The sequence below is a fragment of the Rhincodon typus genome, chromosome 39 (genome assembly GCF_021869965.1).
Source record: "Rhincodon typus isolate 14 chromosome 39, sRhiTyp1.1, whole genome shotgun sequence".
NCBI classification, from domain to species: Eukaryota; Metazoa; Chordata; class Chondrichthyes; order Orectolobiformes; family Rhincodontidae; genus Rhincodon; species Rhincodon typus.
In genome coordinates this window covers 6,208,595-6,236,339 of record NC_063370.1, presented here as the reverse complement: position 1 = coordinate 6,236,339, position 27,745 = coordinate 6,208,595, and the positions used below count along the sequence as shown (strand labels likewise).

General features: G+C 43.4%; 1 protein-coding gene across 6 annotated transcripts in view; it reads left to right on the top strand.

Moving 5' to 3' along the window:
- The window catches only part of LOC109921384 (kinesin light chain 1-like), a 74,480-nt gene that overhangs the window by 16,081 nt on the left and 30,654 nt on the right, over positions 1-27,745 (top strand). For 5 of the 6 annotated variants that reach the window (XR_007265781.1, XM_048618183.1, XM_020521419.2 and 2 more), the window contains 7 exons: positions 575-824; positions 4,153-4,380; positions 6,480-6,552; positions 14,140-14,365; positions 19,001-19,088; positions 21,761-21,862; positions 27,422-27,595. Coding sequence is in view for 5 of the 6 variants with exons in the window: in XM_048618183.1 (XP_048474140.1) it covers positions 588-824; positions 4,153-4,380; positions 6,480-6,552; positions 14,140-14,365; positions 19,001-19,088; positions 21,761-21,862; positions 27,422-27,595 (1,128 nt within the window). In the remaining variant the exon portion in view is untranslated. The remainder of the gene's footprint in view (positions 1-574; positions 825-4,152; positions 4,381-6,479; positions 6,553-14,139; positions 14,366-19,000; positions 19,089-21,760; positions 21,863-27,421; positions 27,596-27,745) is intronic. The other variant, XM_048618184.1, reaches the window with a different exon arrangement.

Sequence of the window (27,745 nt, the reverse complement as noted above, 5' to 3'; positions counted from 1 at the left end):
GATAAACTTTTGTTAAACTAAGGCATTCAAGGATATGAGCCAAAGACTGATATATGGAGTTAAGCCACAGATCAGCCATGATCTCATTGAGTGAAAGTTGAAACACACTCAAGAGGTTGAATAGCCTACCCCTGTTCCTATGTTCCTAGCCGAATTTGAGGTCTGTCGTCCACCGTAATGGGATTTAAATCGGTAAACCCAGAGCAATGACCTAGACTTCTGGATTACTAATCCAGTGATAATACCGCTATGCCTTTGTTTAACAGGCATTTCATCTTTAGCATCTTGTTCACATGAGCATTTCCAAGTATGGATTGAAGTGAACCATATTAGCTGATTTTTGGCTTAGGAACAGTTTTTCTTTATTTCTCTTTTCTTATTCAAACAGCAATTTTAGCTGTTCTCTTCCTCTTCTGAGATCAGCTGACTTAATCCAGGCCACAAATACAGTTAGCAATGCTTACATTCATTAGACCTTCGGGGAAATTTGAGGCATTTTCTCTTCCATTATGGGAACACATTAATGCAGATGAATAATTAATTCCCACTAATGGACTTTGCCTCCTGCACACAGGGCCCAGAGCGTCATGTCCACAATGGTGCAGTTAAATGAGAAACTGAGTGCAGATGAGATCATTACCAGCACCAAGCAGGTCATCCAGGGGCTGGAGGCACTGAAGAATGAAAACAACACCATCTTGCAGAACCTGCAGGAAACGCTGCATGGTCTGACTGAAGATGAAGAAGCTCATTTGGTGGAAGAGAAGACCTGCCTGATCCAGAGGTCACTGGAGATGATTGAGTTGGGGCTAAGTGAAGCACAGGTAAGACCAAATATTAAATGATTGGGTTGGGATTGCATAAAATTGGTTTGTATTGCCTGGAATTTATAAGAATAAAATGGTGACAACCCAAAAGCAGGCTCTTCGGCTTGTTACCATGCCAACTCTCTGAAAGAGTAATTTAACTAGCCCCCACCCCCCCAACCTCACTCTTTTCCTCTAACCTTGCGGTTGTTTTTCTTCAGGTCCTCATCAACTTTGCTTTTGAAAACCATGACTGATTCAGCCTTTGCCTAAGCTCTCAAGCAGTGTGTTCCACATCCTAATCATTCACTGATCAGAAAAGCTTTCCTAATGTCGGAGCAAATTACTGCAGATGCTGTACTGAAAACATAAAGTCCTGGAGATCACAGTGGGTCAGGCAGCATCCATGGAGAGAAAGCAAGCTAACGTTTCGAACCTAGATCACTCCTCATCAGAGCTGAAGTGAAGTGTGGAGGAGACGGCATTTATGAGAGAGTTTGGGGGTGGGTGGGGAGAGGACTAAGTCTAAACTATCAAAATGTTTTCTTGCCCCAGCACTCCAATCCCCTCCCATCTCACTATTGCATAAATGCTATCCCCTCTATACTTGACTTCAGCCCTGAAGAAGACGCATCTAGACTCAAAATGTTAGCTTGCTTTCTCTCCATAGAGCTGCCTGACCTGCTGTGATCTCCAAGGTTTTCCTCATGTTGCCTCTGGTACTCTCACCAATCACCTTAAATCCATGTCATCTGATTCTCGACCCTTCTGCCAATGAGAAGTTTCTCCCTATCTACTTTGTAGAGTCAGAAGACACATGACAGCAGGTTATAGTACAACAGGTTTATTTGAATTCACAAGCTTTCGGAGTGCAGCCCCTTCGTCAGGTGCGCTGAGAGAGAGCAGCACGCTGACCCAGAATTTGTAGGCAGAGAGATCGAGGACAGAGAGATCAAAAGATCATACAATTGGTGTAAGTGGAGTGTCAGATAATAAGTCTCTGCAAGTTACCAAGAGTGTTAGACACTGAGCAAAGTGTCAACAGCTGAATAACCAGTGAAGAGATGACCTCCGATCCAATTAAATTTGGCAGAGAGATAATTACAAAAAAATTTAAAATGAGGTGGTGTTGGAGACAAACTAAATGACTGGAATAACATGATAGGTATAAGAGTCGCATGCTGAGGGCCTAACCAAAGTAATAAGTAATTCAAAACTGTATAAACTAATTATGGTGGAGATTCTATATCTCTTTACAACCTCTTTCTCAACTTGTACTGCTGTTTTCAACAATTTTATACTCCTACCTCCAATTTTTTTCGGTTCTTGAACGTCCTTTAGAATTAAACTGTTTGTATTGATTCTGCTTGTTCTTTAGAAAATTACGGGGTGAGTTTAGCGAAGTTTTCAAGATGTGTGGCTAGGGTCAACAAAAAGAACTTTTTCCATTGGTTGGAGAGTTTAGGACAAGAGGGTATAGCCTAATAATTCAAGCCAAACCTTCCAGGAATATAATTAAGAAACACTTCTACCACCTTTTTGTTCGGAGAATTTTAGAGCTCTCATCTGCTAATGGCAATGTTAATTTAAGAACTGAGATTAGCAGATTTTTGTTATTAAGATATTAAAAGATGGGGGACAAAGGTAGATATGTGGAATTAGGTCACAGATTAGCTGCAATCTTTTTGAATGGCAAAATGTGTGAAATAGCCTCCTCCTGTTTTATGTTGTTAAGACTTCTCATTTTACAGTGACAGTTGTGAATTTTCAAACGTATAGAATATCCATAAAGAAGCAAATTACAGTCTGTGTTTTCCAATTGTAACCGTTTCTGAACAGTAGAAGGGTATTTTTGGGTTTCCTCTGTTCTTACACAGATAGATTCCTGTGAGAGGAACGTAGTGAATAGAAGCAGGAATAGACCATTCAGATCATCAACCTGCTCTGCCATTTGACTAGATATTGGCTGATTTACCTCAACATCAATCTTCCACGCTATCCATTTATCCCTTGAAATCTTTAATATCTAGAAGTCTATCAGTCTACGTCTTGAATATACTGAATGGCTGAGCCTCCAGAGCCCTCGGGGGTTGAGAATTCCAACGATTAATCACCCTCTGAATGAAGAAATTCCTCCTCTCAACCTTAAATGGCCTCCCATTTATTCTGAGACTTGGCTTCCTGGTTCTATATCCCCATGTCCCCTACTTCTTTGTCTCCGGTCATGTGCATCATCTCCCCTCACACCCTTCCTGATCCTGAAGCTTACAGTTGTGCCAAAAAAACTGATGAATGTTCCGTCTTAGTGCAGGGAAATGAAGAGAGCAAACATGATTCTCACTAGTGATGTGCATTCCAGGGGCAGGAGGCACTTAAAGGGAAAATAATATCACCTTGCAGGGAAAAATACCATCCATCTGGAGCAGGTTCCTGCGTTTTGTCTTACCCTTGTGATTCACCCCACTGCAGAGAGTAGGACAGCCCATGGAGAGAGGACCGGAGTACCTCATCCATCACTTAAGGTGGACACTTTGACACCAAGAAGCACCACTTATGCTTACTGACTGAAGTAGACCCAAACAGACCCTGTAGTTCTGTGTCATAGATCCCTGACCCTTAAGTAATCAAACTCTTTGAGATGATATTTGGCTGAAACAATTCACCAAAACAGATGAATTAATCAACAAACTAACCAACTTAGTAGTCGGAACATCTTACCTCAATAATTTTAAATCCTTTCACAAAGGACTGAATTGTTTTAGCGCCTGGCAGATGTCCACTATTGAAAATTTCGAAGCACTTTCCACAAGAGAATGATTGTGCTGCTCAGTCCTTCAAGGATCTTGAATCCAATCTTTAAATCCTGCTTTCTCTTGCCTCTTTCTTGAAATAGGTTGAGAGCTCTCTGGCTTACAGGAAGGTAGGTGGGAAAAATTTGAAACTTTTTCCCTGTGGTTTGTTGAAATGATCAGATCATGAGGCATTTAACATGGATGTGCCTTCTCATTGCAACATTGCAGTAGCAATTACTGGATTGCTAGAGTTTCTATCATGCCTGAAGATAACAGTGCTCCCTCCAGCAGTACAAAGCTGCATTGATTCTATTTAATCCACAGGTTCTACAAATCTTCATGTTGCTGCTGTTTTGCTGACTGTGACTCCTGGAAATAACAAACTCGAAACCTGTACTGAATAAAACTTTTGATCTGAAATATTTACTGTTCAGTGTTTATTATTTGTTCAAAGCTTCAGGAAATAGAGAAGCCATTGAAATATATTTCTGGAGAGGCTGGGAGCATTTGGATTTGAATTGCCCAGACGTTTTAATTCTTGACCTGTGTTTCAGGTGGTGACTGCTCTGTCTACCCATCTCAGTACAGTGGAGGCAGAGAAGCAGAAGCTGCGAGCACAGGTGCGACGGCTGTGCCAGGAGAACCAGTGGCTGCGAGATGAGCTGGCTGGCACCCAGCAGAAGCTGCAGAAGAGCGAGCAGATGGTGGCACAGCTGGAGGAGGAGAAGAAGCATCTTGAATTCATGAACCAAATTAAAAAGTACGATGAGGAGGAGGCAGCGGTACGTCAATGAGCAGTGTCACAGTTAAATACTGGAAAGAGAGAAAATTTGCATGGGATTTGGGGAGGAGGGGCAGAGAACTGAGGTGAATTGAAGCCATTGCAAAGAGCTGGTACAGTCAGGATGGGCAGAATGGCCTCCTGTGCTGAATGGATTTCTGATGTTTTTTTTTCAATTCTTCCTTTTTCTCCAGTCAGAAGGTGCTAACTTACCAGATCCTTGATTGCACAGGGGCAGCATCCCTCTGGCCATTTCTTCGTATGTGAACTTGGCGAGTGATTTTTTTTGTTTCATTCATCATGCAATGTAGGTATCACCGGCTGGGCCAGCATTTATTGCTCATCCATGTTGCTCTTCACCACCTTCAAGTGCATCGGCAGCATATTCTGCGCTCTTGTGATGTTCATGTTTGCATCATGTCTATGTTTTAAAATGCACCCTCTCTGACTGGGCTGGAGAGCTTATGGTGCAGAGAATTGGCCGAACGGTCAATGAAAAGGTACTGGTCCTACCACGTGTGAATAATTATTTTTGTCCAATAACAAGCAGCAACTTCACTTCACAAGAACGTAAAAAATTAAGAGCAGGGCTACCAATTCAGTCCCTCAAGAATGCCCTGCCATTCCGTAAGATCATGGATGATATTCCCCAGGACTTGAGTCCTCTTTCATTCCGGCTAACGCTTCGATATTTCAAAAATATCTACCTCCGTTAAATATTTCCAGTAATCCAGCTTCCACAAGTCTCTGGGATAGAGAATTCCAGACATTCACTTCCCGCTGAGAGAAGGAATTCCTTCACAGCTCGGTTTTAAATGAATGTCTCCTGTAACTATGTCCCCTAGTTTGAAATTCCCCCACTAATCGAAACATCTCCACATCAAAGGTATCAAGCCCCTCCTCAGAACCTTTGTATGTTTCAACAAAATCACCTCTCAGTCTTCTAACCTCTAATGGATAAAGGCCTAACCTGTTTAGCCATTTTTGATATGTCAACCCCGTCATTCCAGGAATCAGCCTTGTGAATCGCTTTTCAAATGCCTCCAATGCCAGTATAGTATTTTTTTTTTTAAAAATATGAGACTAAAACTGTCCACAGTACTCCAGGTGTGGCCTCACCAACACCCTGTACAGTGGTAACAAGACTTTGGTATGGTTAAAAGCTCCAACTCCCTAGAAGCCAAAATTCCATTTGCTGCACCTGTATGCCAACTTATTGTGTTTCATGCACATTATCCCCCGGATCCTCTTCTTTGGAATCTCTCTCTTTTTAAATAATGGCATTCCTTCTGATTTTTTCCAGCCAAAGTGCACGATCTCACACTTTCTCACATTAAACTCCTTCTGCCATGTTTTTGCCACTCGCTCAACCTATCTCTATTAGTGATAGTTGCCATAGCCTCTAGAGCACCAAAGGGGCTGTTCTGTCTTTAGAGAGAGATGGCTGTCGGGAATTTAACCTGAGGGTCATCACACCTCAGGCAAGGGGAAAGGTTGAGAAGACGGAAACTTCATGGAGCTCTCACCTGATGTGGGAATTGAACCTGCACTGTTGGTGTCTCCATGCATCGCAAACTGTCCAGCCAACTGCCCTTGCAGATTCCTTTTGTTCCCATCGCAACTTGCCGCCCCACCTGTTTTTTGTACCATTTTGTAATGGCTCTCCACATCGCTGCCAACAGCTGTACAACTAAAGTAAACTAGATTGTTGACTCTTCCCAGTCTATGATACAAAAATCACCTTTAGCTGTCCCCAGCCCATTAATGAGCTGCTCAGGACGTTTAGCAGACAGTAAGTTGCATGTAAGTGGATTGCTGACTTCCTTCCCATGCACCCTTCTGCCTTTGCTTTGAAAATATCACCGTATTCCAGAGGCTTTGGAAGACTGATGTGTCATCCAGAAATGTTATTTTCAAAGTGTTCACACTTCTGTTCTTGCTACTCACAGGCTACTGAAAATCAAGTCCCTCGATCTGAGGCACAGAATACCTAAAGACCTTTTGGAGTAAATGCCCTGCATTTTGAAGTGTAGCGACTGTTGTAATGTATTTCTGAATCTCTCATGACTGTTCTTCCCGATTTCCTTCTCCATTTGACAGGAAGATAAAGACAGTGTATTCACAAAGGGTCCACTGGATGATTTATTCCCAAATGAGGATGAGCAGACTCAACGTACGTATTATGTGCATATTTGAGGAACTAATTTTAAAATTTTATTGTCTTCTCTCTCTAGATATAAAAATTCAGCTTCTCCTCCCTCCCTCAAATCATGTGCGAGTTCCTCAGTTGTTGCTTCTGATTGCAGCAAAACTGAAGTGAACAGGCACCTCTGAAAGAACTCCTTCAGTCACTGGGTTCACCAGAAAAACATGGCCTAACAGGCCATCCACAGCGGCAAAGTGAATGAGAAGCCTTTGTGGAAAAATGCCAAAAGGAAAGTGGATGAGTTTCCGCACCTGAAAGATGAAAGCTTTTATAAATTATATCAAGACATCTCACAGAAAAAGGGTGGGGATAATTGCTGGAGACGGTCTGGAAAACATTGCTGTTTGGTATTCTTAAGATAAATATTGGTTAGCTTTGATGAGGGGAAGAGAGCAGATGGCTGTCTCACTTTGGTTTTTTAAAAATTAAACAATTGTGTGTGTTTTTCCTACCCTTGCTGAACAGTCTCCTTTGATCTAGCGACTTTTTTTTTGCAAAAAATTGCAGTCAAGATCCTGGGGTGATGTTGATGAGACTGCCATTAATTGCAGGCTCCCTGAGAAAGGTGGTGGTGTAACAATCATTTGTACAGCTGAGTACCTGCCCAGGCTACTTTATTAAGAGCCAACTACATGATGTAATAGTAGAGTCAAATAAAATCCGGTTAAAAGTTAGGAGTAACTACAGTGAGCATTGGTCTTTTTAGAGCTTGAGAATTAATGGAAAATAAGGGAATGGTATACGAGTTGATCAGATATTTTGCATCTGTCTTCTCTCTGGATGATACAAGTAATTATCCAAAAATAACTTTTGAAATTTCCCTAGATTCTGGAGAAGTTTTTTCAAATTCTCTACTCAACAGCTGAGTTAGACAGAAAGCAAGAAACCAACCACAGGCCAGTTAAACTTGACATCTGTCATAGGGAAATTGCTGGAATCTATTGTTCAGAGGGTTTTCGCAGGGCAACTGGAAAATCTCAACGTAATCAGGCCAAGTCAGCATGGTTTTATGAAAGGGAAGTAGTGTTTGATTAATTTGTTGCTGAGGAAATAACAAGCAGTGTGGGTCAGGGGAAGCTTTTGGATATGTTGTACTTGGATTTCCAAAAGGCCTTTGTCCAGGTTTTATATCAAAGACACAAAATAAGAGCTCATAGTGTAAGGGTACATATTAGCATGGGTAGAGAATTGATTAGCAAAAGGAAACGTAGTATAGGCATAAATAGGACATTTTCTGGTTGGCAACATGTAACAAATGCAGTCCCACAAAGGTCTGTGCCAAGGCCTCAACTATTTACATTCTAGCACAGACTTGGTTGTAGGGAATTACGGTTGCTAAATTTGTTAATAGAGTCATAGAGATATACAGCATGGAAACAGACCCTTAATGATGGAAAGATAGCGAGGAATAAAAATTGTGTAGTGAATATAAGATATCTGCAAAGGGGAATAGCTAGGTTGTGAGTGGGCAAAGGTTTGGAGGTGCAACATAATGTGGGAAATTGCGAATTTGTTCACTTTGGCCTGAAGAATAGAAATGCAGTGTATTATTTAAATATAGAGAGATTGCAGAACTCTGAGGGGCAGAGGGATCTGGGTGTACTAGTACAAGAATCACAAAAGTTAATTTTTAAGTATATGTTATTAGGACGGCAAATGGAATGTTGTTGTGGTTGTTGATTTGTTCGCCGAGCTGATAGGTTGGTTTGCAGACGTTTCGTCACCATACTAGGTAACATCATTGGTGTGCCTCCAATGAAGCATTGTTGGTCTGTCCTGCTTCTTAATTATGTTGTCCGGTCTGATGTGGTGGTTGCACTCCTTTCTGCATCTGCTTTGTCGTGGTTGGTATATGGGGTCTATTTGCACATGTTTGTTGATGGAGTTCCAGGTTGAGTACCAGGCCTGTAGGAAATCCGTGTGTGTCTTTGGTTGTCTTGTCCTAGGATGGGTTACATTGTCCCAGTCGGCTTAGTGGCTGCCTTTGTCAGAGTGTATAGAAATGAGTGATAGTTGGTCACGCCTCTTGGTGGCTAGTTGGTGCTCATGTGCCCTGATAGCTAGTTTTCTCCTGGTCTGTAGTGTTTGTGGCAGTCCTTACATGGGATTTTATATATAAACGTTGGTCCTGTTAGTTGTGGGTATGGGATTCTTTGTTCTTGTCAGTAGTTGTTGTAGTGTAGCTATGGGTTTGTGTGCTACCACGATTCCTAGTGGTCGGAGTAGTCTGGTGGTCACCTCTGATACGTTCTTGATGTATGGCAGGCTGTGTCTTCCTGTTGTTGTCTGTTGTGTAGGTACCAGCGGAGTACGCATTTTGGGTAGCTGTTTTTTTTTAAAGACACTGTGGAGGTGTTCATCTTTGTGCGGTGCTGGAGTGCTGCAGTGTGTTATGGCTCTTTTGTACAGAGTTCTGATGCAGCTCTGTTTGTGGGTGTTGAGGTGGTTGCTGTTTAGTTTATTGCAGGGTGGATGGAATATAAACGTAGGGACATTTTGCTGCAGTTTTATAGGATATTGGGGAGACCACATTTAGAATACTGTGTACAGTTTTAGTCTCCTTATTTTAAAAGGGACTGAATTGTGTCAGAATCCATCCGAGGCAGCTCATCACCACCTTTTCAAGGACAATTAGGAATGGGCAATAAATACTGGCCTCGCAAGCAATGCCTAAACCTGTGTGTGAATCCAAAAAAAAAGCAGTTTGGATAAGATTGAATCAATGCTGAGGTGAGAGGCTTACCTTATGGGTAAAGGTTGGACAGGTTGAGAGTGTATACATTTGAGTTTTGAAGGATGTGAGGTGATCTTATTGAAACAAATAAGATCCATTGTGAAATAACTTCACAAAGACCTCCCTTCCATCACTAAGTCACCCTTTATTTACACATGAATAGTACATGACACTGATCCGGCTATTCAGAGCCAGCTCCTAGAGTGAACAGAACCCCTGACACGCTTGTTTATATCTGTCAGCCAGGACTCCCTAATTGGACCTGATTAACGGCCCCAATCAGGGAACCCATATTCTGTGAGGTCCATCTGGATGGCCTTGTTCCAATCCCTACACATTGGAGATTTGACTTTGTGGATGCTGAAAGGGCTGCAGTTTAAAAATAAGGGGTTTCCCTTTTAAGACTGAGACAAAGAGAAATTTTTCTTCAGGGGCTTGTAAATATTTGGAACTCGTATCCCCAGAGAGTGATAGAGGCAGCATCATTGAATATTTTTAGGCAGAAGTGAATAGATCCTTGATTAACAAGGGAATGAAAGGTTATTGGGGGATTGGCAGGAAAGTAGAGTTGAGGCCACAATCCAGTCAGGGGTGATGTTATTGAATGGTAGAGAAGACTTCAGGGACCAAATAGATTACTGCTGCTCCTAATTCATTATAGGAATGACATTGTCTCAGCATAAGGCTTTCAGCCTTGCAGATCTGAGGCAAGGAGCCTTTTTTCTCCCCACTGAGAATTATGATTTTTGTTCAGAAATTCCCTGAAGCAGAAAGAGGAGATGCTTTATCATTGACCATATTCAGTACAGAGTGCTAACAGCATCAGGGAATAGAGTGGCACATTGGAATTCATGTAGAAGATCAGCCGTGATCTGAGTGAATGCGGGAGCAGGATTGAGTGACCTTATGGGTTACCCCATGTCTTTCAAAGATGTGAATGGAGTGGTTGAGTTTTTACACCAACCCACACTTAGACTGAGGTTCCTGCTTGTGCCAACCCACAAGTAGCTGGTTTGATTGCACTCGGTTAGTCTATTTGCCAGACAGAGGCTTGAAATAGGATGTCAAAATTATTATCCCTGTAGCATAACTATTCATCACCATGCCTGGACATCACGTGTGTCAAAATTATCCTTGATTCCCCGATGGCTCAGTTAATAGAGGAATGGAGTGCTACTGTGACTTGTCCATCCTTGGAAGTGAAGATGACAGTGTACATCATATAGGTTGTTTGACAGGGCACGTAGATGACTGTCAAGGTCAGCCTATGCCCAGAAAGTTCTGCTACAATTAGGACAGAAAATCACAATGATTGATTTGAGTTTTGAATAAGTCACTTTATTTTAAGATTTGATCATCTTGCTTTTTCCTCCCTGCCTCTGATATGCACTTGCTTACAATGTAGCCCATATTTTTTTCCATCTCTTGCACCAGATGTGATCCTGGGAGAGCTACTCCTGGGCCTTGAAGTCAGTATCATAGCTCATAAAGAGGTTACTGAGCTACATGTGCCAGAAATGTCCCATGTTTGACCCCTTTCTTTGCTGAATTAGGCAGACTTGACGAGGGAGCTTAAGGTGAAGGAACCCTTAGGAGGCAGTGATCATAATATGATAGAATTTACTCTGCAATTTGAGAGGGAGAAGATAGAATCAGAGGTAACAGTATTTCAGTTGATTAGAGGCGTCTACAGAGGTATGAGGGAGGAGCTGGGCAGAATTGACTGGAAGAGGAGCCTAGCAGGAAAGACAGTGGAACAGCAATGGCAGGAGTTTCTGGGAGTAATTCAGGAGACACAGCAAAAATTCATCCCTAGGAAAAAGAAGCATGGTGCAGGGACAATGAGGCAACCATGGCTGACTAAGGAAGTCAAGGTTAGCATAAAAGCAAAAGAGAAAGCATATAATGTGGCGAAGGGCAGTGGGAAACCAGAGGATTGGGAAGCTTACAAAGACCAACAGAGGACAACAAAAAAAGAAATAAGGAGGGAGAAGATTAAATATGAGGTTAAGCTAGCCAGTAATATAAATGAAGACTGTAAGAGTTTCTTTAAAGGGCAAAAGAGAGGCAAAAGTAGACGTTGGACCACTGGAAAATGACGCTGAAGAGATAGTAGTGGGGAACAAGGAAATGGCTGAGGAACTGAATAATTACTTCATGTCAGTCTTCACGGTGGAAGGCACGAGTAACATCCCAAAAATTCAAAAGAGTCCGGGCGTAGAGCTGAGTATGGTGGCCATCGCCAAGGAAAAGGTGCTAGTAAATCTGATTGGCCTGAAGGTGGATAAATCACCTGGAACACATGGACTACACCCCAGAGTTCTAAAGAAGATAGCTAAAGAGATAGTGGAAGCGTTAGTGGTGATCTTTCAGGAATCGCTAGAGTCAGGGAGGGTCCCAGAGGACTAGAAAATTGCTGACATGACACCCCTGTTTAAAAAGGGAGTAAGGCAAAAGATGGAAAATTACAGGCCAATTAGCCTAACCTCAGTCCTGGGTAAGATTTTGGAATCCATTGCGAAGAATGAGATTTCTGAATATTTGGAAGTGTATGGTAAAATAGGGCAAAGTCAGCAGCTACATCAAGGGGAGATCATGCCTGACAAATCTGCTTGAATTCTTTGAGAAAGTAATAAGCAGGGTAGCCCAGGGAGAGCCAATGGATGTTATCTACCTGGACTTCAAGAAGGCCTTTGACAAGGTGCCGCACAGGAGGCTGCTGAGTAAGACAAGGGCCCATGGTGTTAGAGGCAACATGCTAGCATGGATAGAAGATTGGTTGTCTGGCAGAAAGCAGAGAGAGGGGATAAAAGGGTCTTTCTCAGGATGGCAGCCGGTGACAAGTGGTGTTCCACAAGGGTCAGTTTTGGGACCACAACTTTTCACTTTATACATTAATGATCTAGATGAAGGAACTGTGGGCATTCTGGCTAAGTTTGCAGACGATACAAAGATATGTAGAGGGACAGGTAGTATTGAGGATGCGGGGAGGCTGCAGAAGGATTTGGACAAGTTAGGAGTGTAGGCAAAGAAGTGGCAGATGGAGTACAATGTGGGAAAGTGTGAGGTCAGGCACTTTGGTAAGAAGAATAAAAGCATGGACTATTTTTTAAATCGGGAGAAAATTCAGAAATCTGAAGTGCAAAGAAACTTGGGAGTTCTAGTCCAGGATTCTGTCAAGGTAAACTTGCAGGTTGAGTCAGTAGTCAGGAAGGCAAATGCAATGTTGGCATTTATTTTGACAGGGCTTGAATGTAAAAGCAGGGATGTACTACTGAGGCTTTATAAGGCCCTCATCAGGCCGCATTTGGAGTATTGTGTGCAGTTTTGGGCCCCATATCTCAGGAAGGATGTACCCGCTCTGGAGCGGGTTCAGAGGAGGTTCACGAGAATGGTCCCAGGAATGAAAAGCTTAATGTATGAGGAACGTTTGAGGATTCTGGGATTATACTCATTGGAGTTTAGAAGGATGAGGGGGGATCTAATTGAAACTTACAGAATACTGAATGGCCCGGTCAGAGTGGATTTTGGGAAGATGCTTCCATTGGTAGGAGAGACTAGGACCTGAGGGCACAGCCTTAGTGTAAAGGGAAGACCTTTTAGAACGGAGATGAGGAGAAACTTCTTCAGCCAGAGAGTGGTGAATCTATGAAATTCACTGCCACAGAAGGCTGTGGAGGCCAGGTCATTGAGTACAGTTAAGACTGACATAGATAGGTTCTTGATTGTCAAGGGGATCAAGGGTTACGGGGAGAAAGTGGGAGAATGGGGTTGAGGAACTTATCAGCCATGATTGAATGGCAGAGCAGACTCGATGGGCCATATGGCCTAATTTCTGCCCCTATGTCTTATAATATTGGCAGGGTTGGCATTTGGGCTTGCTTTTCTTTTGAGAAGTTGGTATTGAGTTACCTTCTTGAACCGCTACAGTCTCTGATGTGGGTGTACCAACAGTACTGTTGTGGAGGGAGTTCCAGCATTTTAACCCACTGTCACCGAAGGAGTTGAGATACATTTTGACTCGACACTGTATGAGTTGAGGGTAAACTTTTGGATGGTGGTGTTCCCCTGGACCTGCTGCCTTTGTTCTCTTTAAGTAATGGAAGTCAGAGTTTAGGAAGGTGCTGTTGATGGAGCCTTGGCTAGCTGCTGTAGTGCTTCTTAGAAATTGTCAACACCGCTGTGCACCTATAGTGGCAAAGTGAATTTTAAAGCTGGTGGATGGGGTGCCAATCAAATTTTGGACAGTATAAAACTTCTTGAGTGTTGGGGTAATTCCATCACACTCTGAACTTATGCCTTGTAGACTTTTAGAAACCAGGAGATGCATTGCTTGCTGCAGAACTCCTAGCCTCCTGACCTGCTCCTGTCGACACAAAGTTTATGTAACTGGTCAGTGGTCAGTTTGGTTGGAGCATGTTGACTTTGTTATCTCTGAATGCCCAAGCTACCAGCCTCCTTGGAAGAGGGCTAAATGAGGGTAACCTGTGTCCTGCAAAACTTGAGGAGAAGAAAGAAAGTTTGGAGTAAGAAGTAAAGTGTTTAATGGTCTGGAGAAAGGAGCCCCAGTTATCCTCTCCCTATCACCTATCTGTTTCCTCTCCACCTATCCTCTCCTCTATCCATCTTCTATCCACCTCCCGCTCTCTCCCTATTTATTTCAGAACCCCCTTCCCCTCCCCCATTTCTGATGAAGGGTCTAGGCCCGAAATGTCAGCCTTCCTGCTCCTGAGATGCTGCTTGACCTGCTGTGTTCATCCAGCTCTACACCTTGTTGTCTCAGTACTGAAGTGTTTGATTTGTGTGTTTGTGTATTGCAGTGCACCAACCACACAGCAGTGCAGCAGCAGCAGCCCAACAGGGTGGATATGAAATCCCAGCACGACTGCGAACACTGCACAATCTGGTGATACAGTATGCTTCACAAGGCCGCTATGAAGTGGCTGTTCCACTCTGTAAACAAGCACTGGAGGACCTGGAGAAAACGTCAGGCCACAACCACCCTGACGTGGCTACCATGTTAAATATTCTCGCCTTGGTATACAGGTATGATTTACTTAATATGCCAACATTTAGGGGCAATAGGAATTAGATCAGTTTGGGCAAATCTACTTTAACACATCAGTTTGCATAGTGTAGCTTATGGAGGGAGTTCCAGAACTTTCACCCAGCGACACAGGAGAATGGTGCTATGTTCTAACCCTAGCTGGTGTGTGATCAGGGGAGACACTTTTGGGTGTTTGCACATGCTGCCCATGTTCTCCGAAGCAATTCTTTGTTCTGGGTTTCCAAACGTGGCGGTTGATTCCCAAATAGGGTCCTGGAGAGACTGAGTAGATTGGGATTATATTCATCGGAATTCAGAAGATTGAGGGGGGATCTTATAGAAACATATAAAATTATGAAGGGAATAGATAAGATAGAAGTAGAGAGGATGTTTTCACTGGCAGGTGAAGCTGGGACAAGAGGGCATAGCCTCAAGATTAGAGGGAGCAGATTTAGGACTGAACTGAGAAGGAATTTCTTCACCCAGAGGGTTGTTAATCTATGGAATTCCTTGCCCAGTGAAGTAGTTGACGCTACTTCAGTAAATGTTTTTTAAAAAAAAGGTAGATTTTTCTTTGAACAATAAAGGAATTAAGGGATACGGTGAGAACGCGGGTAAGTGGATCTGAGTCCACGAAAAAATCAGCCATGATCTTATTGAATGGCGGAGCAGGCTCGGAGGGCCAGATGGCCTACTCCTGCTCCTAGTTCTTATGTTCTTATGAGCTGTGATTTTGGCCTGTTATTGTCTGAAGCAGCAGTGGCTGCCCCAGTAGCCCCTCACTCTCATAGGTCTCTGCTTTCCCCAACCCCTGTTTTCATAATTTTCACTGAGGACCCTCAAAATGGGGTCATGGTGGCAAAACAGTTTGGGAAGCGTTATCGCAGTTCATCATTTTAACTTGCTTCCATTACTGTGATCACAAGTGAACATTTAGTACAAATGCAGAGTGTGCAGGATGTATCAGGTTTCTGCATCTCTTCTCTTTGTATTGAGCTATTTGCATGTTGTCTCTATTCATTGTTCGAAAAATATTTTCACAATCAATATTTCCTGTTAATTTCTACATATACAGCACCACCTCTCCACTGATAACAAGGGTGTGTGTTTTTTTTTAAAAGAAGCAATACTATTAATGGAAAAAACGTCACAGTCCCCAAGACCTAGTATAGGGTTCACAGGAATGTGTCAGTATTTGCGGGAAAATCTTGGAGCAAGTCAGTGTTTCTAGAGAGCAAGTTGTTCGTGTGTGTATGCGCGCGTGCATCCATCCATGTGTCCGACTAGAACCCCACCACCGTTCAGTAATTGCTCGCATCAGGATCTGGACTGGAAGGCCCATGGTCAGTCCTCCTGCCAACTGAACCCTTAAGTGATCAACTAAATACCATGAAAGGGCCTCCTGTTGCCCAGACTGCAGTTACATCAGCTGGAGGTGGGTTGGGTAAGAACAGCCTACCTGACTAGTTCAGCAATGCAGGCAGACTGTCAATTTTACTGGGGAATGGGGGTCTCTTTATCTGCCTAATTTGTGCATGATCAAAAGGGACTGGATTGAGAGCTGCCAAGAGCCACCCCTGCCACCTTCAATCTGCATTGCCCAACTCCAGAAAGCCCCCGTCAAATAATATTTACCTTTTCCATCGGTGCTCCTCCAACCTGGGAGACTGGGCTCCCTCACTGCGGCACTGCCTGCCTCTGTTTGACTAAGTCTGAAAATGGGAAGATATCAGCTAAAGTTTTAACTGCAGCACTCACAATTCATCCATGAAGCATCAATGCTCTGTATTCTCCGTCAAAGCAAACCTACTATTAGTGTGGTTCAAGAAACTAAAACAGAAATACAAGTAAACTGTTAAATCTAACTCCCAATTCTGATGAAAGGTCATTGACCTGAAAATTAACCCTGTTTATCCCTCCACAGACACTGCCCGATTTGCTGAGTGTTTGCAGCGACTTGTGTGTTTGTTTCTGATAAAAGAGGCTGCAGTGTTTTGCTTTTACTATGGTAGCACAATTATGGACACAGTAAGATTGTGTCTTAATTGGGACATTGAGCTGGAAATAATAATTCGGACATCTTTATCTGTGTGTTCCTTCAATTTAGATAGCAACCACAAAGATCTGAGCATAAAACAGTATCTTAGTTGGAGTACTGTGCTCAGTTCTGGTCCCCCTGCTATAAGAAAGATGTTGTTAAACTTGAAAGGGCGCAGAAAATATTTACAAGGATCTTGCTGGGGTTGGAGGGTTTGAGCTAAAGGGAGAGGCTGAATAGTTTGGGGCTATTTTCCCTGGAGCATCGGAGATTGAGGGGTGACCTTATAGAGGTTTATAAAATCATGAGGGGGCATAGCTAGGGTGAATAGCCAAGGTGTTTTCCCCAAGGTAGGGGAGTCCAAGACTAGAGGACATTGGTTTAAGGCGAGAGGGGAAAGATGTAAAAGGGCAACCTAAGGGGTAATTTCTTCACACAGAGGGAATGAGCTGCCAGAGGAAGTGATGGAGGCTGGTACAATTACAACGTTTAAAAGGCATCTGGATGGGTACGTGAACAAGAAGGGTTTAGAGGGATATGGGCCAAATGCTGGCAATTGGGATTAGATTAATTTAGGATATCTGGTCGGCATGGACGAGTTGGACCGAAGGGTCTGATTCTGTGCTGTACATCTCTATGACTCTAATTTCCATTGTATTTCCGCAATACAGTTGTCTCTCACTGAATTTTCGTAGCATACTAACTATATTTAGTTCTGTAAGAGGATCATGAATACCTGAAGGAATTACTTATGCTCAGGGGTTTGCAGTAGGTCATCAAGATTTTAAAAGGGTAGCTTGAGTCCGCAAATTGGATTAGTGCTTTTCAATTCGCTTAGAGGCACTTTGCATTCTTTCTAACATATGTCAAGAAGAGAATGTTGATCTTAAAAATAATTTTTAGCTTGACACTTGTTACTGGAGCTGCTTTTATATCATGTTACTGTGATCCGTTCCATGCCAACATGGGTGGCCCACGTTCTTCATTTCAGTGTAAAGTCACTAGGGCTTTCTCAGGCCAGCAGCCAGGATGGAAACACCATTGTAAAGGCAGCTTTAAGCCACGAAGAACAGAACATAGCAAAGAATGAAGGCCCTGCCCTAGTGTGCAAGGGCTTCAGGACAAAATGAAGGCAAGACCAACCAACTTCCCCAAGAAGGGTAAAGGGGGTGGGGACGAAAAAATTGTCAAGCAATAGGAGAGCATTTCACTCCAGGAAGCTCTTTGCCTTATTGCATTTTTTTTTTCTGTTTTCTCTGCTGTTCAGATTTTGTTTCCTGTCTTGCTCACCCCATCTGCCATCCCCTTCCATGTCCTACCCCACATTTTCAGGATGAGAGTGCGTGCATGTGAGCTGCTGTCTGATTTTTGCCAAAATTAGTATTTGTTCCTCATTCTGCTCCCAAAGACGAAAGTTATCAGATTCCCCACCTCCACCCCATCCAAACATCCCAGATTATGGTATCATTCAGCCAAATGTAAAATGGGGATGTCAGATTGGAACTTTAATTCTTTAGTTTGCTGTGGACTTCTACGTCACAATACATGATCAGTTTGCTTCAGTAGGAGTGGGCTAGTGCTTTGTTGCTGGATTTCCAAAGCTAGTGGTATCATGGGAGCACCTTCACAGTGCAGACTTCAAGACATTATCCCATCTTAACATTTTCATCTGAACAGAGCAACAAGAGGTGGGGAGCTTTAGAGAATTAATTCCAGAGCTTGGGGCTAAAGCAGATGAAGGCAAATAATAGATTGATGAAAATCCAGGATTTGGAAAGGGTTCAAGGGCTGCAGGAGGTTATAGAGATGGGAAGAGCGTGGATTTGGTTTTGTCAATCAGCTCTTCCTAACTGTGGCAGTAAGCCATTGCATTTTGGAAAATAAGATTGGCTGAAAGCATTGCCCGGGGCCTTCGCTGCGGTTTTTGTAGATATAAGGATGGGTTAGGCCTCAGCTGTCAGAACCTTCAATAATTCAGTGGCACCATTGTATGAAATTATATGTTTCTTTCAAGGGCATCTCTTCAGACTTTCTCAGGGGCTGCTTTTATTTTTGGAGGCTACCGTTTTTTTCTTTCTCATTAGCTCCTTTATTCGGTGATGCAGTCACAAAGTAATAATACTTCTGTTATTTGGACTCACACAAAGCAGAAGTAGAAGAATTCAACAGTTTCCTCGATGATTGTGGAATGGGAGCGGTGAAGATAGCCCTGACACACTATATACACATGTTGCAATCTTAAAGGATGCTTTAATTTGAGAGTTACTGAAAATGTCATTCTCTGTACTTGCAATGAGTTAAAGTAAAGCAGTCCGTTATATTTCAGTGAAGGTCCAAACACATGCAGTTTTGGAAATGTAAATGTTTGGAGGCAAGAATGATCCCTCCAAAACCCATCAGTACTCCTTGCAAATTATAGCTCCACTTTGTTGTTTAGTTTAAAAAAAAGGACACTTTGTTTGTTTGTTGCCTGCACTTTCTCAGCTACTCCAAGAGCAGACAATGGCCGAGAACTTTACCAGTTACTGTAACCCTAACCCTAACTTCCACAGTTCTTCTCAGAACTTCTCCTCACAGTCCTTTTCCCTTTTTACAGAGATCAAAACAAATACAAAGAAGCTGCAAATCTTTTAAATGATGCCCTGACAATCCGGGAGAAAACCCTGGGCCAGGATCATCCAGCGGTGAGTTTATTGTTTTACTGTTACAGTCTTTAGCCGGGCTGAAAGATGCAATGATCATTCACTGGTTAGTGGAGTAAATTACTTAAGTCAGAAAGGTTGGCTTGTCAGCCAATACAATAATTGTACGTTCTTGACACAGTTAATGTAGCAAAACATCCCAAGACTTGCTTCAGCTATGATAAACTAAATTTGATGCAGCGTGGTGGCTCAATGGTTAGCACTGCTGCCCACAGCGTCAGGGATCTGGATTAGATTCCAGCCTCAGGTGTCTGTGTGGAGTTTGCACGTTCTTCCTGTGTCTGCGTGGGTTTCCTCCAGGTGCCTCTGGTTTCCTCCCAAAGTCCAAAGATGTGCTGGTTAGATGGAATGGCCATGCTAAATTGCCCCATAGTGTCCAAGGATGTGCAGACGAGGTGGGTTAGCCATGGGAAATGCAAAGTTCCAGTGATAGGATAGTGGGGGCTGGGTCTGGGTGGGCTACTCTTCAGAGGGTCGGTGTGGACTCAATGGGCAAAATGGCCTGCTTGCACAATGTAGGGATTCTTTGACAATACCACATAAACAGTAATTAGGGCCAATGCCTAAAGCTTGCCCGAACAGTAGATTTTAAAGGAGGTGAGTGGAATTAGAAAGATTTAACCGCAGAACTTGGGCACAGATAGCTGAAGGCAATGATGGGGTAACTAAAATTGGAGATGCATGAGGCCAGAATTGGAGGAGTCCAGAGACCTTAGCAGATTGTAAGGACGGAGGAAGTTACAAAGGTAGGGAAGGACATCATCATGAAGGATTTAGGATTGACAGGGTACAGAAGGATCGTTGGTGCTTCATGCAAGGGTGTGGTATAGTATTGCCTCCCTGAGTTTTCTCTCCTACCTGGAGAGTTGTTCACACTTGCTGGAGTACACACCATAGGGGCAGCAGCAGCTGTTTAAAACAACAATTCATTACACACTGTCTGAGTTTCAGTGTCTGACTCTTTCTCACCACCTAGTCGACCATGTTTCCCAGTACGAACTACCAGTATACTGTTGACAGAGTGCTACAGATCCCATAGAGTCATAAGCATGGAAATAGGCCCTTTTGGCCCAACTCATCCATGCTGACAAAAGTTTGCTAAACTGAACTCATCCCATTTCCAGCATTTAGCCCATTTGTCTCTGAACCTTTCCTATCCCATGTACCTGTCCAAATGTCTTTTAAATGTTGTAATTGTACTCTCCTGTACCACTTCCTCTGGCAGCTCACTCCATATCTGCAAATATGGGGAAAAGTTGCTCCTCAGGCCCTTTTAAATCTTTCCCCTCTCTCCTTAAACCTATTCCCTCTAGTTTTGGACTCCCCCACCCTGGGGAAAAGACCTTGGCTATTCATCTTATCTATGCCTCTCATGATTTTATAAGTTTCCATAAGTCTTTTAGATGATAGGTAAACCAAAGCTGCTTCAGCCCTCTTGGATGATGCAAACAATCTGGTGAATATCTGAAGAAAAGCAAAGAAATTCAAACCAATCTCTATTCTTGAACTGTTTCGAAAGTAAGTACATAGGCACTTTTGGACCTTGAGTGTGTAAAGAGTGCAGGCTAACTGCAAGTCTTTTTTAGCTAAAAAGTATTTCGGCTAACCTAATGTCTCGTGACCTGCCAAATGTCCTCCAGGTTAAGAGAGGGTTAGATTCAAGAATCAAACCAGAATCAGGAGCCATCAATACAAGATGGTCACTAATAACACCAATTGCAAATTCAGGAGAAACTTCTTTGCCCAGAGAGTGGTGAGAATGTAGAATTCACTGTGATTAAGGTGAATAGCGTAGATGCATTTAAGGAAAAGTTTGATAAGCACATGAGGGAGAAGGGTGTGGAAGGAAATGCTGACTGGGTGAGTTGAGGTGTTGAAGGAGGCGCACTAGGTGTTATCGGTTGAGCTGAATGGCCTCTTTCTGTGCTTTAATTACCAGAGACATTGCAATGGTGAGGTGGTGTGGTGTTGTTTGACTTCCTCCAAACTGGCACCAAGACCCTGCAGTTATAGTTAATGCTCCTTGATTAGGGAGGAAAGTTGGAAATGGGCCAGTGTTTCAGCTGCTGATCACCCAGCGGGTCTACATGAGATCACTCGATGCAGACTAATTCCTCCAGCTGATGATTGTTGCAGATCAGGCTAAGGAGTGACCTTTATAGAGGTTTATAAAATCATGAGGGGCATGGATAGGGTGAATGACCAAGGTCTTTTCCCCACGGCTGGGGAGTCCAGGACTAGAGGGCATAGGTTTAAGGTGAGAGGGGAAAGATTTAAAGGGGACCTGAGGGGCAACTTTTTCATGCAGAGGGTGGTGCGTGTATGGAAGAGGAGGAGGTGGTGGAGGCTGGTACAATTACAACATGTAAAAGGCACCTGGATAGGTATATGAATAGGAACGGTCTAGAGCGATATGGACCAAATGCTGGTAAATGGGACTAGATTAATTTAGGATCTCTGTCAGCATGGACAAGTTGGACTGATGTTTCTGTGCAATTCTATGAATCTATGGTGACCCCCTTGCTGAAATGCATGCCTGTGGAGCCCTAAACTCTGTAAAAGAGAGCCCTCGCATCTTCAGGACTGGGGAAATTACAGAAGCTAGATTAAAAACTATCTTGTACTAACCTGGCATTTTAATTCCTCCCACGCAGGTGGCTGCTACTTTGAATAATCTTGCTGTGCTATTTGGCAAGAGAGGAAAATACAAAGAAGCTGAACCACTGTGCAAGAGAGCTTTGGAAATCCGTGAAAAGGTTAGGGGGAGGCGGTCGGCGTAATGGGAATTCACTGCACTAATAATCCGGAGGCCCAGGCTAATACTCTGGGGGCATGGGTTCAAATCCTGCATGACATCTGGTGAAATCTTTTTCAATCAATAAAATCTGGAAGTGAAAGCTAGTCTCAGTGATGGTGGCCATGAAACAAGTGTCATAAAACCTGTCTAATTAGTTAATGACCCTTCAGAGAAGGAAATCTACCATTTTGACCCGGGCTGCCCTACATGTGAGCTGCCACAATGTACTAGTGCCCTCTGGAATAGCCTATCAAGCTAATTATTCAAGGGGAATTAAGTTTGGCCAGCATTTACTAGCCAATGTTCTGTGAAAGAATTATTAAAAAAAAAATCCCATTCAGTATCCTAGTAGAAACTGCTTAGTTTTGTCTTCCTCCTCCTTCCTCCAGCAAACATTGAGATTGTGCAATGCCATGAAAGTTCCACTAGAAAATATCATAGAATCCCTAAACTATGGAAGCAGGACATTCGGCCCATCAAGTCCACACCGACCCTCCGAAGAGCATCTCACACAGACCCATGCCCCCTATCTTATCACCCTGCATTTTTCATGGCTAACCCACCTAGTGTGTGCATGTCCCTGGGCACTATGGGCAATTTAGCATAGCCAGTCCACCTAACCTGCACAACTTTGGACTGTGGGAGGAAACCAGAGATCCCAGAGGAAGCCCACACTGATACAGGGATAACGCACAAACTCCACACAGACTGTCGCCCGAGGCTGGAATCAAACCTGGGTCCCTGGCGCTGTGAGGCAGCAGTGCTAACCACTGAGCCACCATAGTATGTCCATTAGTGATATCCTACATAAATACTATTCGATGTCCTGTGACATTGCTCGTGGTGAGTGCAGTGAATCCTCTTTATAAGCTGGGACAAAACATATTATTCTTTTAATTGGGACATATTGGTTCAAATCCATAGTGTGAATACAGCAAGTAAACAGAAGGACAGGAGAGTTTTAAATGCTTGATTTTGGAAAGGGTGATGTGAATATTTGCCAGAATAATCCCAGGCGTTAAAGGATTAAATTATAAGTAGGGACTTTTTTGTTCACTGGTGGGACGTGGGCATCACTGGCTAACCAACATTTGTTGCCTGTCCCTAGTTGCCCTTGAGAAGGTGGTGGTGATGAGCTGCCTTCTTAAACTGCTGCGGTCCATGTGCTGTAGGTGGACCCACAGTGCCCTTAGGGAGGGATTTTGACCCAGCGACAGTGAGGAACAGTGATATGTTTCCAAGCCAGGATGGTGAATGGCTTGGAGTGAACCTTGCAGTTGGTGGTGTTCACTGTGTGAACATGCTTTGTATTCTCAAATAAGAGACATTGTTAATGCCTAAGTAGATTGAATGAGGTAGATATTCCTTCTGGTGGAGTAGAACCAAAGGGGATCATAAATTTTGAGTTAGGCTGTTCAGTATGAAATCAGAATGCCCTTGTACAAGTAAAGCGAAGTGAATACTCTTCTTCCCAGAAAAGCTATTTATGCTGATGCAATTAAAATTGTAAAAGGCTAGAGGTAAGTTTTTGTTGAGTAGATGAGTTCTAGGGACATGGAACAAAGGCAAATAGACAATACTGAGGTGCATATTGTCCATAATCTCATGGTATGTTGGAGCAGAGCTTGGGGGCTGAACACTCTACTCCTCCTGCCCTGTGTTTCACTTTCAGCTCCAGCTCTGAGGTAATTGGCATCAGTTGACCAACTGCTTCCTTAACAAGGTGTGATATCTCTGGTATTCTATAGATGTATCATTCTTTTGTCGAAATGATCTATAAACAAGGATTGCAAATGCTGGGAAAGCATGTAATCAATCAGTGGATTTATAACCATGTTACATCAAAATGATAGGACAGTCACTAATAAATCCAATAAGGAATTGAGGAGATAATTCATTAATGAGAGAGGTTAAAAGTGGAATCTGTTTCAGCCTGAATTGTTTGAGAGGCACTGGGGGCAATTTGCCAAGGCTATTCTGACAGCTCCTCCCAAACCTGTGACCATTTTCACCTAGAAAACATTTTTACCCAGTGTGACACCATACTAATGCCTCAAATTTTGTGTGATCCAACATTGAAACTTTGGGGGATTTGAGAGTGGGTGTCTGGGCTTCAATTATTGAGCACAGGGAGGGAGGCTCGACTTATTAGGTTGGCCATCGGGGGAGGAGGCGAGGGTTTCCCCAGAAAAGATGAACACCTACCTTATCACAGGCCTTCTTTCTTCATGTGTTTGCACCATCTGACCACGTCCACCCACTAAAATGTATCATCAGGATTTAAAGGAGCCTTGCAGCTGTCAGAAATCAGTCCATGTTTGAAGGCAGCCATTGTAGCCTCAGAACTCGAGACCCCAAAATCTCAAATTGTGATGTTATTGGAGGTAGTGAGCTCGGTTTGGGAAGGCCTAGTCTGGAAGAATAGTGCAGCAAATATTTTATGGGAGCACACCTGCAACCCCTTTCTCCAAGACTTTATCCAAGACTTGCACTTTCTTCAAGATATTTGTAAAAATTCATTTTGTCTCGAATATTAAAGAATTGACAATAAAATTCGTTTTGTCCCCATACAGTATATCCTGCTCAATATGATATTTACAAAATACATACGACGTCAGGTATACAGCTCAGGGGCAAAACAATTCATTGAAAATTACAGAAATTGCATCCGTCTTTTTTTATACACCATCTCTCTGTCTGAGGCACCTCCATATATTTTCAATACTCTTGATTCGTAATGTACATTCTTTATAAGGCACACAGCCCTAGGGGTTCTATAATTTCCAGCTACTTGGTGTACTATGGCTGAAAGGCTTTGGGCAGCAAAATCACCCCACTACCCGTCTGCGGTGGTTGCCCCACGCTTCAGAGCATCCCTTAGCATTTAGCCCGGGACCCTGGAACGTGGTGATCTGCAACACTTATTCAGGGACAGTGCCAGCTTGCACTGAAAGACCAGCAAGCATCAGGTAGACTGACCTCCTCCAAGTCACCCACCAACCTGAACTTTAAAGTATATGGGCAGTTCCCTTATAATCACTGGATGAATATTTGGCAGCTTTCCCATACAGCACTATGGGTGCCCCTACACCACACTGAGCTGCAGTGATTCATGAAGGCAGCTCACCACCGCTACCTCAGTTAGGAGTGGGCAACAAAAGCTGAGTCAGCAATGCCCACAGTCATGAACAAATTAAAAGAAATGTGAGTGTATTTATAGAGTTGTTAAGCAAACGAGAGGGATAAAGGAAGCAAAGGAAATTCTGATAGGGAGATAAAAAGAGGCTAATGGAGGATCAAGTGGTACATGAACATTGGTATGGACCCAGTTGGGTTAAATATCCAACCAGCAGTTTTGTGCTATAAATTTTAAATGTATTGTTTATAACCTGGCTGACAGTCATGTCTAATATGAAGGAATACTTTCCTCTTTACAAATAAGTGCATCCTCAGACATATTGTGAATGATATCACATCTGAACTTCCAATTTAAGAAAAACACTTCTTCCCACCTGTCGGCATTCCCAAGTTTTAGCAATTGCTAATCTGATTTGCATGCCTGAGTCCAACGTGTTTAGTTCATGTATAATTATAGAATAGAATCCCCACAGTGTGGAAGCAGGCCATTTGGCCCATCGAGTCCACACCAACTCTCTGAAGAGCAGACCCTATCCCTGTAACCCTGCATTTCCCATGACTAATCCATCCAGCCTGCACGTCCCTGGACACTATGGTGCAATTTAGCACGTCCAATCCACCCTAAACTGCATATCTTTGGACTGTGGGAGAAAACCGGAGCACTCGGAGGAAACCCATGCAGACACGGGAGAATGTGCAAACTCCACAGACACAGTCACCTGAGAGTGGAATCAAACCTGGGTTCCTGGCGCCATGGGGCAGCAGTGCTAACCACTGAGCCTCCATGCCATCCTGTGACCCCCTAAGGAATTTCTTCCAGCAGACTTTTTAAATGATCTCCGGCAACATTCAGCTTTAACCAATTTAGGTCTCAAATGGGCTGCATGCAAATTAGGTTTAAAAGATAAATATGTTTTCCCTCCATGCTTTGGGGATATATGGTTAACAGCAGAACTCCAGAGGTGAATTGTGTATTGCAGTATTGCAGCTAGAGCCAGAACTGTAACTGGTGTGTTGTCCCTGCACTTATTTGCCCATATTAGTTGACGATGAGGATCCCACCTACTCTTAAACATACTGTTAGTATTACTTTATTGTTACTTTCGTCCCCATCTCTTCAGAAGTCTTTACATATCAGAGTGGCTTGACCAGTAGTTCACGTGTATGTCAGAGTCTGTGCATATGCTGTGTCACAATACCAGCAAATGTCAAGAAGTGAGCGTGTATGTGTCGGATATCTGTGTTAGAATGTGGGCATTTATGTGCTTATAGGTATGTCTGCTTGCGTGCATTTGTGTGTGTGCAAGCAAACATGCACTTAGCAGAATGTGTGTTTGTGCATGCACAGGCACTTATCTGTGTGTGTGTATCTGTGTGCCGATGTGTGCCCACTTGTTGGGGTGAGGGTGCGCGCACTTGTCAGCCCGAGTGCGCGCGTGTGGACGTGCGTGCCTGCTTGTCGGGCTGCGTGCGCGCGTGTGGACGTGCGTGCCTGCTTGTCGGGCTGCGTGCGCGCGTGTGGACGTGCGTGCCTGCTTGTCGGGCTGCGTGCGCGCGTGTGGACGTGCGTGCCCGCTTCTTGGACTGACTGCACGCGTGTGGATGCGTGCGTGTGCTTGTCGGGCTGACTGCGCGCATGTGGATGTGTGTCTGCGCTTGTCGGGGTGGGCATGCATGTGCATATGCGCGAGCACGCTTGTCGCGGTGTGGACTCTTGCTTGTCGGGCTGAGTGCATGCGTGCGCACTTGTTGCGGTGGGCGTGCGTGTGCATATGCATGGAGACTTGTCAGTGTGCTTGCATGTGTGTTCTTGCACTTGCTGGAGTGTGTATTGTCTGAAAATAAATGACGGAGTGCCACACTGCCAGGCATTCACCTATCCCAGTGATTTCAGAGAGCAGAAATAAAGAATAACTGTACTAATTGGTATGAGGGACAGGAATTTAAGGCAATTGTCAAATTAGGTGAGACATGGAAAATTCTTTATTTTACCCAGCAAGTCATTATGACTGGCATACCTTGCCCAACAGGTAGAGAAATTGGATTCAGTAGTAACTTTCAAAAAGGGATTGGATATAGAATTTCAAGTATAATGCAATGAAGAAAGAACGTCGAGTGGTAATAATTAGAAAAGTGCTTCAAAGAACCATGAAGAGTCAAACACTCCGTCTCTGCTGTGTGACTGTAAAAACAGAGAATTATTGTGGTGTCTTAACCAGTGTTCCTCTCTCTCTCTCAACCAAAATCTCCAGAAGTAAAGCCATTGCATTTCAAAGCAATTCATGATAGTGAAGCACTTCCTGATATGCATTGCTTAATATACCTATGTGCAAGTCTTTCTTGAGAGAGTTTTGCTAACTTTGGTGTTCTGAATCCTCAGGTACTGGGCAAGGACCACCCCGATGTAGCAAAGCAACTGAATAATCTGGCTCTGTTGTGCCAAAACCAGGGGAAGTACGAGGAGGTGGAGTATTACTATGAGCGGGCACTAGAGATCTACCAGACCAAGCTGGGATCAGAGGATCCCAATGTGGCCAAGACAAAGAATAACCTGGTGAGGAAATAAACTTGCTTTAGTTGTCTGGAGAACAGAGAAATTTTGCACATAATCACGTCTGTTCTTAATGTTTGAGCCTATCCAACTGAGTGCCAGGGACTTCACACCCTAATCTCTGTCCTTGCATGATATCCATAAATACACACG